This window comes from Ovis aries, chromosome 13 (genome assembly GCF_016772045.2).
Source record: "Ovis aries strain OAR_USU_Benz2616 breed Rambouillet chromosome 13, ARS-UI_Ramb_v3.0, whole genome shotgun sequence".
In the NCBI taxonomy this organism is placed as follows: domain Eukaryota; kingdom Metazoa; phylum Chordata; class Mammalia; order Artiodactyla; family Bovidae; genus Ovis; species Ovis aries.
In genome coordinates, this window is record NC_056066.1 from 16,160,189 (window position 1) to 16,174,584 (window position 14,396).

Genomic DNA, 14,396 nt, shown 5'->3' on the forward strand with positions numbered 1-14,396 from the left:
GTTCTCCTGTATATAAAGGAAAGTACCATGCTTCCGTCTTTTTAGTACAAACTTGAAAAAGTTTAAGAATCATGTACTTTAATGACATTCCTATTTTTTCATTCAGATCTCTGCTCAGAAGTCATGTTATCTAAGTGTTCATCCTTCACTTTCCTTTGTAAAGTAGCTTAATGGTAACCCTTGCTGATACGTCATTCTGTTTTATGGAGTTCTAGGTTGGATATAATTTTCTCTTAGAATTATTAAAAAAAATTTTTATCAAGCTAAAATACACATAAAATTTACCACATTAACTATTTTTAAGTGTACAGTTCAGTGGTATTAAGTGCAGTTATAATGTTGCAGCCATCACCGTGATCCATCTACAGAACTCTTGTTATCTTGTAAAACTGAAACTCTGTACCCTCTGAACACTAACTCCCCAACCCGCCTTCCACCAGCTCTTGATGACCAACATTCTGCTTTTGGTGCCAGTGGTTTTGACTACTGTACGTGCCTCACACAAGGGGGATCATGCAGTAGCTAGCTGTACTGCACGTAGCATAATGTCCCCCAGGCTCATCCGCGTTACAGCACGTGTGAGAATCCTTGTTAAGGCTTTAATACCACTCCATTGTCTGGTTTACCGCATTTTGGTGCATCTGTTTTTTCTCCTGACCTCACTTAATTTTTCTGCATAGCCCTTATTTCCCTCCATCATTCCTGTAGTCACTCTATTATAATGCAGTCTTCATGAGAACAGAGACGTGGGCAGCTGTGTTCCCAGCCCTTGGAACAGTGCCTGATATATAACAGGTGCTTGACGAACATTTCTTAGGTAAATGAACTCAGAAGTATAATTAGAATTGTGTGTGTTTTATGGCAACACTAATTTTACCATTTTGTTGTTTAGTCACTGAGTCACATGCGACTCTTTTGTGACGCCCTGGACTGTAGCCTGCCAGGCTCCTCTGTCCATGGGATTTCCCAGGTAAGAATACTGGAGTAGGTTGCATTTCCTTCTCCAGGGGATCTTCCCGACCAGAAATCGAACCCACGTCTCCTGCTTTGGCAGGTGGATTCTCAACCACTGAGCCACCAGGGAAGCCCGGCTTTACCATATATATTATATATCTACATATATATTTTTTGGTTTGATGGATCTTCTGTGTAGCTTCCTGGATTATAATTCTGTTTCTGGTATTCTCAACCTGGTAATAACCTGAAAATTATTCATTTAGAGCCTCATTGATGTGGAATAATTGCAGGATAAAGCAACAGAATAGATAGGCGAGTCTCAACTTTGGGATATTTACAGACATAACTTTATTATTTTCCAATATAGAACACATAATAAGCCTACAAAATGGGAGTGTAAAGAAAACGCCTCCTGACAGTAGAAAGTGCTGAGCAGATGTCAGTGCTCTGAGCATGTGGAAGAGCTCCTACAGTGTATTTCATTGTCCAGATGCATCTTCTGTCTCTCTGGAGAGTCCTTGGTTTCTGACCCAGGCGTCTACTGTCTTCTGCCAGATTCCATGGCACCATGGCAGGCTACTTGTTAGCTTGCAAGTGGGGTGAAATCTCGGAGCCTCGCTAATGCTCAACACTGGGCGAGTCTTCTGCTGGTCCTTCTGAGGTCACTCAGTTGAGGTCAGCTACTACTGTAGTCGTTCGGTGGCTCGACGTAACTGGATGGTTTTAGGATGGCCTCACTCCTGTCTGGCGGTGAATGCTGCCTGTCAGCTGAGCTTCTCTTTCCACGTGATTTCTCATTCTCAGACTCCACTCCTTTATGCGGTGGAAGCCGCATTCCAAAAACGGGGGCAAGGAAGCTGTAAAGACTTTGACACCAAGGCTTAGATCACATGGTGTCCCTTGTGCTGCGTTGTTGGTCCCAGTGAGTCTTGAAGCCAGTTCGGATTAAAAGGGTGGGGAAATAAATGCTGTTTCTTGATGGGAAGGGTGGCAGGGTCACACCACAAATGGCGCGCCAAGATGGGGAGAGCTGTGGCCGTCTGTGTACCTCATCTAAGGCTCTTGTTGTTTTCCCCATTTGCTGTCGCGTGTACTTGCTGTGGGCTCTTTCATTCTAGAGACGTATGTTTCTTGGTTTTAGAACTTTTAGAAATATTGTATCTTTGATCATTTCCTCTTATTCTTTTGCTTCTCTTTCTTTCTTTATAGATGTTAGAACTGCCGGGTTAATTCTCTGAATTTTGTCATTTCTCCTCTGTTGTCTCTTTGTCATCCTAGTTCTATTTTATGGAAAGTTTCCCTGATCTTGCCACTCATTCTATTGAGCTTTTAAATTTCAGCTACCATGTTTTTCCTTTTATACGAGTTCAGTCTTGTCCTTTCTCATGAATGCAATATCTTCTTTTATCTTTGAAGATATTTGTGATTTTTAAAAATATTTTTCATCTGTTTCTTTTACTGTCTTTATTCTGTCCGTGTACTTTTCCTCCTTTTAATTAAAAAACTCTTTTCTCATCTTGGAGCCTTTTATAGGTCTTCTAATGATTATAGGCCTTTATTCATATTTAAGAGTGAGGGACACACACACAAACTTTGTGTACTAGTGTGGGGCTTGTTGACTACGAGTGCCAGCAATCAACAGGAATTAATGGCAGATTCCCAGATGGCAATTATCTGTAAGTCTTTCCTCTGGGATTGTCTAGCATCTACAGAGACAAGTCCTCTAATCTGTCTATATCAGGGAGCCGGGAGGGAAGAAGGGGACTAGAGGTCTCACTCTGAATGTGACTTCCACTTGTAACTGTTGTTTTGTGGCATTTCACCCCCATATTCATTTGGGGCATTATGCACCTTACCCTCTGGTCCATGGAGGGTGAGTTGCTGGGGTGTGCCAGGTAAGGAAGACTGGACGTGTCTTCTTGCTCCTGTATGTACTGTACACACATCACCCCTTTCAGAGTGGAGCTGTGGGCCCATCACGTATGATAGCTCCAGGGGCAGCCTGTTGCTCACTGGGTTACCCTCTCACTGGCTTTCTCTTTTCCAGACTTCTGTTGCCTCTTTGCAACTGTCTCTCTTTGGTCCTTTTTGCCCTTTTGTTATTTTAAATCTCTTTAGTAGCATTTCAAGAGGGAACCTAGGGATGGATAAACGTCCGTGATTAACCAGAAGCCTCATCTTTCCTTTCTCTCGTAGTTTCTTGGTATAGATCCTCTGCTGGTTTCTGTTCTGGTTAGTGCTGATTTTTTGATGCTGTGATTGAGTTCTTTGTAGCCAGTGGTTTGTGGTTGAATGCTGAGAAGGGGCAGGGGCAGTGTCCTCTCTCTGAGGTCTTTCAGCCTCTGCTTTGCCCCCAGGGGTGAGGATTGGCTGCTAGCGGCCCTTTTCAGCCCCTGCTTCGCTCACTGACTCTTTCTGAGACAGTGTGTCTGACCATGTCTTTCTCTCCCCCGTGCCCTCCAGCAGTGCCAGTCCCAACCCAGGGTGATTCCTGCCAGCAGCCTGCACGCACTGTCTTCACTGTAAACGGAAGATGCCCGGCTGTGCCCACAGGGTGTCCATCAGCTGCCCGAAACTACTCCCCCCACAGCTCCTGCTGTGTCTCCCTGGTCTTGGGCAGCACTTTCTCCCGTCGAGATTTAGAGCTGGTTCTTAGTGTCCTTAGAGTTTGAGATTTTCTTTCCCCCTTTGCTAGTGATTTCTGAGAAGACAAGACGTTTTTATTCCACCGTCTCTTATTGAACGTTCACTGTTGTTAATTTCAGGTTGGTTTTTATTAGTTTCTTCTTACATGTATATGAACACTCAGCACACCTGTAATCATGACTGCCTGGCACCAAGGCTTTCTCACGCTCAGTTTTTATGTTCTTCCAGGGAAGATCCACCTGCACGTTCTCAGCCAGACAGTGATGATGAAGCCGAAGAAATACAGGTTGGTTCAAAATACTTTGGGGCTTCCCTGGTGGTGCAGAGGTTAAAGCGTCTGCCTGCAATGTGGGAGACCTGGGTTCAATCCCTGGGTCGGGAAGATCCCTGGAGAAAGAAATGGCAACCCACTCCAGTATTCTTGCCTGGAGAATCCCATGGACAGAGGAGCTTGATGGGCTACAGTCCACGGGTTGCAAAGAGTCGGACACGACTGAGTGACTTCCTGTTCCATAGACTGTCCTAATTGAAATGGTTCTGGCTTAGAGATCTTAACGTACATTCAGTAAAGTCAGAAATTCCATGGAAACCTCACTTGGACATGTACTTTGTGTTCAGGAAACTGTCTCCTGTGTGTGTGTTGTTTTTAGATGGAGCACTACTTCTTGGAAGCTGGGAACACTGTCCGCATTTAACATTCTCTTTCTGTCCTCCTTCCCCTGCAGTGGTCGGACGACGAGAACACGGCCACGCTTACGGTAAGAGCAGCGTGGTCTCAGGACCGCCTGGTGCCGTCCCATGAGGCGCTTCTGGGTTTCAACGCAGATCACTCTCAACTCCCATTTAGTCACCATTTCAAGCTTTTATTTATTACTTTGAAAAATAACTTAAATTACTCTTCTTAGGCAAACTTCAATAGCAAAATTAATAACGTGTGTATTTATCAAACTCTGCTTAGTTCTGAAAACGACACAGTGATGTCATGGTAGGAATGAACGGACCCAGTGCCCTGATTATGGTGTCTAAGTACTGGTTTCCACTAAAAGGAGCTGAAGCTCCCTGGAGAAATTCAGGACTGGGGGTGGGAAGGTAAAGAGGAGCCTGTAGGAATTTGTGCCAGAAAGGAAGAAGGATGCGGACATGATGCAGAGGACCCGGCCAGCTCGATGGGCTCCCACTGGCCACATATGTGAGCATCATAACAAAACAATGACAATAATGGACTAGCATTTGAATCTATGGTCCTATACTGACATAAACAAATGCTTAAATTCAACAAATGAAACAGAAGAGAAAGCCTTTCTCTATAGTAGAAAATTCGACACCAACTAATAATTAAGAAGGAATGATAGAAATCAGCATTTACAGCCATTCTAGTAATCACGGAATAGATGTTAAAGCTTGTGGGTGACTATTCAATAAGGGTATTTGAGTCTTCCCAAAGTATGGCCACCAAAATTACTTGAAAGAAAGTGAAAGTATTAGTCACTCAGTCGTGTCTGACTCTTTAAGACCTCATAGACCATAGTGCACCAGGCTCCTCTGCCCATGGAATTCTCCAGGCACAAATACTGGAGTCGGTTGCCACTCTGTTCTCCAGGGGATCTTCCCGACCCAGGGATTAAACCTTGGTCTCCTTCATTGGCAGATTCTTTACCAGAATCTTTACCATCTCAGATTCTTTGCCATATGAGCCACCAGGGAAACCAAAGTTACTTAACTGGTTACAAAGAGAAAGATAGCATCTTCCGGTGGAAAGACCTGTCGGCAGTATGAGCAAAGTCAACCTTGTCGGCGATGGGGCACGTCTGCATTGCCTGCCTCCTGCATGAGGCTCAGAGGGACACCTCACCTGCTGGCAGTGCACAGCCCGAGTCCAGCCATGAGGAAATGGCCGGCAAACCCAGCGTTCTGGAAATCACACGGAGTGACTGCCCCAGGCTCTTTCAGATGGTCAGGGTCATGAAAGATAAGAGCAGCAGAGAGAGGAAATGTTACAGATGAAAGGAGATGAAAGAGACAGGACAAGTTAATGCAATGCATGATTCTAGACTGGGTCCCAGGCCAGAAGAAAATAGCCCATTTTTCTTCTGCTGTAAAAGACATTATCAGGACAGTGAGCACAAACTGAATAAGATCCATAGATGAAATAGTGATGTTATATCCGTGTTAGCTCCCTGATTTTGATAATTTGCCTAGCTTACATTAAAAAAAAAAAAGTGACTGCTTTTTAGGAAATGCATGTTGAAGTACTGTGTGTAAAGGGGCATCATGACTTCTGCTTACTATGGAAGGTGTATGTGTTTTATACACGCTCCAGCATAGCTGTGTATAGAAAGGGGGTTGCAGAGACAGAATGATAAAGCAGTGCAGTAAAATGCCTGCATGAAGAGTGTATAGAAAATTTTGGTTAAATGCTTCTTGTAAATGCTTCTGAAAGTCTGAAATTATTTAAAAATGGAAAATTAATTTAAAAGTGATTGGGTTTCACCAGGCCAAACTAGACGTTGTTGGTCAGGGGAGCTTTGAGGGCAGAAGAGCACACACCCAGTGGTAATAGTCCAGTAGTGTAGCTACAGAGAAGCCCAATTTAAAATGCAATCAAATAATCAAGATGGGTAAATTTAAAAGACATGACAGTGAATTTCAAAGGGCAGGTTGCAAAAAGTATACATATCAAATAACAGCCGTCATGTTAACATTTTTAAATATTTTGTATCATAGGCAGACACACGCACGTAAGTGTAGAATCATGACTAGAAGATTGTGACAGTCTTGTAATGATGGCTGCCTGTGGCGAGAAGAAAGGACTAGGGAGGAGAGCAAGGAGGTTAGGAGTTTCTTGAGGATCTGTGATGTTCTTTCCTTAAGAAATTTAAAGGTCTGGATCAAGTATGTCAAATTGTTGAATGTATGGATCAGGGTATATATTTTTTATATGTTTAAAACTTTTATTTGATGATTAAAAATTTTTAAAGAAATATTCTTTCTGAATGAGTATGGTAGGGCTGTGGTGGGTAAAGTAGGAAAGATAAGTGAGTTTGGATCATAAAAGTCCATGGATGTGATTTAAAGTGCAGATTTCATCCTACTTAAAACATGAACCTTTTCTTAGACATGGAGAAGGCAATGGCAACCCTCTCCAGCACTCTTGCCTAGAAAATCCAACGGACGGAGGAACCTGGTAGGCTGCAGTCCATGGGGTCGCTAAGAGTCGGACACAAATGAACGACTTCACTTTCACTTTTCACTTCCATGCATTGGAGAAGGAAATGGCAACCCACTCCAGTGTTCTTGCCTGGAGAATCCCAGGGATGGGGGAGCTTGGTGGGCTGCCGTCTATGGGGTCGCTAAGAGTTGGACATGACTGAAGCAACTTAGCAGCAGCAGCAGCAGTTTCTTAGACCACTAAGGAGTTAGGTGTATTTAAAATCAACTCATTGTGCTATGGAGCTTAAAAGAATCCTATTACTAGCTAAATCTGTTAAAAAATCATTTTCAGGAAAGGATGGAATCATGACTTAACACACATGAAGGCTTTAACTCACGAGGGAACCAGGCAGACGTTTTAACTGGCTCAAAAGAGAACCCAAAGGACACACATTTATAGATTAGGAATATGTAAATATGTATTGTATTTACATAAAAAATGAATATGTAAATAAGGCAAAGCTGGTTATGTATCCCTTGAGGGGGGACAAGACACCTGGGTTTCTGCCAGACAGAGTAGAAATTTCATGTCTGTAAGAAATACTGTTTTCACTTACCTGTTACTTACCAAGTTGTAAACCATCTCACAGACCCGGCTAGAATCAGGTAACCTAGAAAAGTGCTGTATGTATACAATACATAGTCTGCAACTGAAGCACAAATTGTTCTGTGTAATACATAAACTTTTTGTTATTTAAATTTATTTGAGGATCTTTATTGCAGGATTTCTTAAAGTTCTTAAGAAAATTCTTAAAGTTGAATAATTTGAGAATTTGAGGGAATTTATCAACTCTTTTAAAATGTAATACAGAATAGCCAGTATTTTATAATAACTACAATGAAGTGAAACCTCTAAAAAATTGTGAATTACTATATTGTATACCTATAATTTATAAAGAAAAAATGTAATACAGAAATATAAAGCAGTCCTTATATGTGAAGTTCAATGGGATAGGAAAATGAAATTGTTTTGTTTTTGAAGATCAAATCCCTCATGTTTTAATATTTTTGTAACTGTGTCATTTATTGAAAATATAGCTAATGCAGGTCTTAAATGAGTGTGTTTATGGATGAAGCTTGTTTGGTTGCCAAAGCAGCCACTTCAGGGGATTCTAAAGAAACTACTGCCTTAACAGAAAGCATAATTTCTTTTGCCGGGGAGAGGAGAATGGAAGATAAAGAAGCTCAAGACTGTTACTTGTTTTGAAAGCCTCTCTGAAAGGCATTTATTTCACGTATCTTACTCCTTGGAAGAAAAGTTATGACCAACCTAGATAGTATATTCAAAAGTAGAGACATTACTTTGCCAACTAAGGTCCATCTAGTCAAGGCTATGGTTTTTCCAGTAGTCATGTATGGATGTGAGAGTTGGACTGTGAAGAAAGCTGAGCACCGAAGAATCGATGCTTTTGAACTGTGGTGTTGGAGAAGACTCTTGAGAGTCCCTTGGACTGCAAGGAGATCCAACCAGTCCATCCTAAAGGAGATCAGCCCTGGGATTTCTTGGGAAGGAATAATGCTAAAGCTGAAACTCCAGTACTTTGGCCACCTCATGCGAAGAGTTGACTCATTGGAAAAGACTGATGCTGGGAGGGATTGAGGGCAGGAGGAGAAGGGGACGACAGAGGATGAGATGGCTGGATGGCATCATGGACTCGATGGACGGGAGTCTGAGTGAACTCCAGGAGATGGTGATGGATAGGGAGGCCTGGCATGCTGCGATTCATGGGGTCGCAGAGAGTCGGACATGACTGAGCAACTGAACTGAACTGAACTGAAGCTGAAGAAGACAAGCAGAAAATGGAGATGGTGGCACGCTGTCTAATTAAGTAACTAAAAGACACTTCTGACCTCCGGAGGTCAGGTATATCTGCAGCAGTCACATGCATCTGCAGCAGAAAGAAAGGAAGTACAACCTCCCCGTTTTTTTAACGTTTACGTTTTCGTGTTTCTCAGCCTTGAGTCACAGTTTTTTTTGTTATAGCTGGGCTAGATCTTGGGAATCAGCATAAGCCTTTTTTTTTTTTTTTTTGGTGTTTCTTTATTTAGGATGACTGAATAACAAGTCATCCTAAAACTTCATGACTTGAAGCAATAATCATTAAAAATTTTTAAAAGGTTCTCCTCCATTTAGTTATTATAAAAAATGCCTTTTCCCTCATGTTGTACAATAATATATCCTTGTAGTCTTACACCCAGTAGTTTGTACCTCCCACTCCTTTAGCTTATCCTGAAGTGAAGTGAAAGTGAAAGTTAGTTGCGAAGTCATGTCCGACTCTTTGGGATCCCAGGAACTGTACTCCACCAGGCTCCTCTGTCCATGGAATTCTCCAGGCAAGAATACTGGAGTGGGTTGCCATTTCCTTCTCCAGGGGATCTTCCCAACCCAGGGATCGAACCCCGGTCTCCTGTATTGCAGGCAGATTCTTTACCAGCTGAGGTACTAGAGAAGCCTGTTAGCTTGTTGTAGACCTATTCTAGTTTTTTCCCCACTTAGGGAAGAGCGTGTCATGATGGGACTTTCAGTACTAGCAGTTGCCCACTAGGGGGCAGCAGATATAAAGGGCTAAAATGACCGCAACGCATCCGTGTTTTTTTGTATTCTTGCTCTCCTGCAGGCCCCACTTGTGTCTTTCTCCCCTTTCTGTCCCCGTGCTCCTGATGGTGACAGAAGACTCGAGGAAGAGCAGAATCGTAATGACGTTTACATCCCATCACCTCTGTATTTCTGCTTATTTCCTGGTTGAAACAGCACAATGTTTTGGTTACTTGCTGATATAATCATTTTTAAATCAACCAAAAAAGAAAGAACATTTTAATTTCACCAAGGTCCTATTTTTGAGTTTTGTTTATATTAAAACCTGTCTGGAAATAGCCATGTTTAAATGCAGTTAGCCACATGATTTATTTCTCATTTTTGAAGCCTTTTGGGGGTATGTTCTTTTCCTGCAAATGGAAAGGCTTCTGGTCCTTTAAATACGAGGTATTACTTCTGAGAATTGGAATCTGTGCACAGGTGATATTCCATCATCTCTTTTCATTTAATAGGCACTGGTTTTTTGTCGGTGTTAAGAGAACCATTCATTCCTTCTGTCACATCCCCAGGTGCCTTGAAATACTAACAGTCTCCTTAGCTTTGTGGGGCTGGATTGTTTTGGAAAACGTCATCTGAGCACTTGTTATTCTTTTCCCTTCCTGACGAATGTTATCTGATCATTGATTTTATTTGGCTGAGTTCAGAAATTCTGATAGTAATTTGTTTTCTAAATTATTTTCAATATCCTGAAGTGTTGACCTTTGTGAGTTTTTTTTAATCTTGTTTTCTATATTTATCGTGCTGATACTGACTTGCCCAAATGATTTCTTCCTTCTCTCTGTAGGCACCAGAATTTCCTGAGTTTACCACGAAAGTCCAGGAAGCGATCAATTCCCTGGGGGGCAGTGTATTTCCTAAGCTTAACTGGAGTGCCCCAAGGGTAGGAGCACGTCTGTAAATCTCTCACTGTGTGAATATTGTCTTGTGATTCCATTTCATTTTATATCCCCACGGAGGGTCTAATTATATTCCTAATTCTAGGGAAAATATCATGGAATTTATTTTTGTTTTCCTCCTGCTATTTATTTTCCTGATTTGGCAATGCATTTATTTCCTTGAGTCTGTGAAATACTTTGTATTTTGCCAACTGACAATTTCAGCCTCTTGTGTTGCTTATTACACTAGAAATCTCAGAAAATGTTCCTCTGCCCTTTTCAAAACTTCAGCTCTTCAGTTTGACAGAGAAACTTTTCTCTATTGAAAAATAATAAAAATTAGAATGTTGTGGGATCTAGAAATAGAACAGTTTGACAAATCAACTGACGTTTTCTTAAATTGTGTTTTATTGCTTCAACATTGCATTGATAAGATTTTTTAATTTAAGATCTAGGGAAATTCATCATTTTTTCTATTCCAGTAGAAAACAGTTTAATGTCAGCAAAGCTCATTGAAGGATTCAAGACTTCTCTGCATTTTCGAAAACTATCTTTGTGTGCTTTCATCTTTTCTTATTCTAACATGAATGATAAATTGTACTTAATCTTTTATTTGTACTTATTGAAATTAGTGACATATATATATAGTTTAAATTTCTGAATGCTCGCTATAAAAATCAGAAAATCAGCCGGTCCTGACACTGTTTCCCACTGCTCGGAGGCAACTGCGTTCATATATTTTAGTACCATCTTTTGTTATTTTCCTCAGTAACTCTATTCTTACATCTTAAGCGTTTCTGCTTTAGGACAGAAAGGTTCAGTACTTTTCCATCTCTCATTCTCACTACTTTCTATTGCAGTTCACTGTCCTCAGATAGGAATAGCATACCTTGATTACATCAGTATTCACTGTGCTTTGTTGCTCAGTCGTGTCTGACTCTTTGTGACCCCATGGACTATAGCCTACCAGGCTCCTCCGTCCATGGAGCTTTCCAGGCAAGAATACTGGAGTGTGTTGCCGTTTGCTTCCCTGGGAGATCTTCCCAAGTCAGGGATCGAACCCTCACCTCCTGCATTGGCAGGTGAATTCCTTACCACTGAGCCACCAGGGAAGCCATTTCTCAAATGCATTTTTGCAAACACTGCATACACATCTGTAAACTGTGTGTTGCTTATGTTTTCTTGTTCAGCATTTTGTCTTCCTTAGAGTTAATAATTGTCTTATTTATTCAGCTGCATGGTTTTCTGTGTATATACTGTTGTTTCAGTGGAGTTAAATCTGTGTGTTCAGTATATCATCTTTAAACAAAAGTTCATCATCTTTTTTCATTGGGAAATTTAAAGAAGTTATTATTTTAAAAATTATTAGAACTCATTTTTAGTTTATCTATGAGGAGTAAATTGGGTCATTCTTGACTGCTGATCTTTGATGGCTTGAGGCTTTCCAGTTAAGATGGGTAGATTATTTGTGATTTTAAGTTATTCCTTTGTTCATTTTTTTTTTTTTTAATTGAGTGCCAGCTATTTACTACCGCTTCCTTTCATGCAGTGTGGATAACTGGACATTTTTGTTTTGCAATCACCAGTTTTCTCAATACATTACTGCCCTGTGTCTGATCTATGGGAGAAATATGTTTCTTAAATAACTTATTCTGTCATTTTTAGGCTTGTTTCACTGAGGTTTGTGTCTCTGTCTGCTGTTCTTACTTTTTTTCCCTTTGGTTCCTACGTTTGAGACTTGCACCATTCAGAATATGTCATCTTCTCTCTCCCAGCTTTGATGGACATGGGTCTTAAATGCTGCAGTCATCAAACTTCAGTGTTCCAGCTGTCTCTCCCCAGAAATAGAGAGAAACGCTCTCTGTTTTCTTAGTAGCTGATCAGGCTGTTTCTTTCCACCTGGATCTTCTTGCTGAAGTGTCGGTGTTTCTGATGTCTCTCTATCCCCTTCTTTCATCATCAGTGAGGAGGACACGGGGCAGTGTCTTGTGCCTAAGCTGCAAGATGAGGACCTGAACATCTCAGTTCAAAACTGAGTGTCTGTCATGCAACAGTGACCTGATTCTTTGTTTAAAAGTATCACTTGACAGTATAGCTAAAATTTCTTATCTGATTTTTTTCTTCAAACCCTTGAAGTTACATGCATTATTGATTTTGGATATAGGCTATGAACTTCATTCATAGCAGCTAACTTGGAATGTATACTAAGCAGCACGTGCTTTATTCTTTAGGACGCCTACTGGATAGCAATGAATAGTTCTCTGAAATGTAAAACCCTCAGCGACATCTTCCTACTGTTCAAGAGTTCCGATTTCATCACTCGTGACTTCACCCAACCGTAAGTGTGTCTCTCGTTCTCTTACAGCAGTAGTTTTCAGAGCTTGTGAGTTGAGCTGCAGATGAAATTCCTTTAGTTCTAGTGCTGTTGTACACAACAGACCCACATAACAAGGCTGTTTCATTTTCTGAAATGATCTACTGAAGCGAAACTTTCTTTTCTGTTGACAGCAAATGGTATACAGTGAATATCCCTAGATACCAAGGGCTTTCTGAATTCTGCCCAGTAAATATGTTGGTGATTTTTTTATTATAAGGCCAATATATGCTTATCATAGAAAACTAAAATATAGCTAAACAAAAACAGGAAGTAAGCAGATTCATGATCTCAGCACAGTTGGTTTTATATACTTCCAGAATTCTGTCTGTGCATAGGTATAATATGGATACACCTGTCTCTAACTGTATTCCAGTTTTTTACAACACAAATGGGATCATATAATTCATATTGCTTACTAGGCTGCTTTTGAACTCATTCAGTTCAGTTCAGTCGTTCAGTCATGTCCGGCTCTTTGCGAACCCATGAATCGCAGCACACCAGGCTGTCCATCACCAACTCCCGGAGTCAATCCAAACCCATGTTTACTGAGTCAGTGATGCCATCCAGCCATCTCATCCTCCGTCGTCCCCTTCTCCTCCTGCCCTCAATCCCTCCCAGCATCAGAGTCTTTTCCAGTGAGTCAACTCTTCACATGAAGTGTCCAAAGTACTGGAGTTTCAGCTTTAGCATCATTCCTTCCAAAGAAATCCCAGGGTTGATCTCCTTTAAGATGGACTGGTTGGATCTCCTTGCAGCCCAAGGGACTCTCAAGAGTCTTCTCCAACACCACAGTTCAAAAGCATCGATTCTTCGGTGCTCAGCTTTCTTCACAGTCCAACTCTCACATCCATACATGACCACTGGAAAAACCATAGCCTTGACTAGACGGACCTTTGTTGGCAAAGTAATGTCTCTGCTTTTCAATATTCTATCTAGATTGGTCATAACTTTTCTTCCAAGGAGTAAGCGTCTTTTAATCTCATGGCTGCAGTCACCATCTGCAGTGATTTGGGAGCCCCAAAAAATAAAGTCTGACACTGTTTCCACCGTTTCCCCATCTATTTCCCATGAAGTGATGGGACCAGATGCAATGATCTTAGTTTTCTGAATGTTGAGCTTTAAGCCAACTTTTTCACTCTCCTCTTTCACTTTCATCAAGAGGCTTTTTAGTTCCTCTCCACTTTCTGCCCTAAGGGTGGTGTCATCTGTATATCTGAGGTTATTGATATTTCTCCCAGCAATCTTGATTCCAGCTTGTCCTTCTTCCAGCCCAGCGTTTCTCATGAGGTACTCTGCATATAAGTTAAATAAGCAGGGTGACAGTATACAGCCTTGACTTACTCCTTTTCCTATTTGGAACCAGTCTGTTGTTCCATGTCCAGTTCTAACTGTTGCTTTCTGACCTGCATATAGGTTTCTCAAGAGGCAGATCAGGTGGTCTGGTATTCCCATCTCTTTCAGAATTTTCCACAGTTGATTGTGATCCACACAGTCAAAGGCTTTGGCATAGTCAATAAAGCAGAAATAGATGTTTTTCTGGAACTCTCTTGCTTTTTCGATGATCCAAAATCTTTATGTCATTAAATAGTAAATGTATCATTACTTTAAACTTGCTTCAGAGTATTCCACTGCATAGCTATAGCATCATTTATTTCATTGGTTCTCTCTTCTTATATACAGTCCTGCAGTGAGTATCCTTGAGCTAAATCTTGGTGTGCTTTTCTGATTTTTTCCT

At 41.2% G+C, this 14,396-nt stretch overlaps 1 protein-coding gene across 3 annotated transcripts in view; it reads left to right on the forward strand.

The window, feature by feature from the left end:
- The window catches only part of CDC123 (cell division cycle 123), a 46,305-nt gene that overhangs the window by 5,395 nt on the left and 26,514 nt on the right, over window positions 1-14,396 (forward strand). For 2 of the 3 annotated variants that reach the window (XM_004014187.5, XM_042230307.2), the window contains 4 exons: window positions 3,832-3,889; window positions 4,329-4,361; window positions 10,194-10,289; window positions 12,516-12,622. In XM_004014187.5, coding sequence (XP_004014236.1) covers window positions 3,832-3,889; window positions 4,329-4,361; window positions 10,194-10,289; window positions 12,516-12,622 — 294 coding nt within the window. The remainder of the gene's footprint in view (window positions 1-3,831; window positions 3,890-4,328; window positions 4,362-10,193; window positions 10,290-12,515; window positions 12,623-14,396) is intronic. The other variant, XM_042230308.2, reaches the window with a different exon arrangement.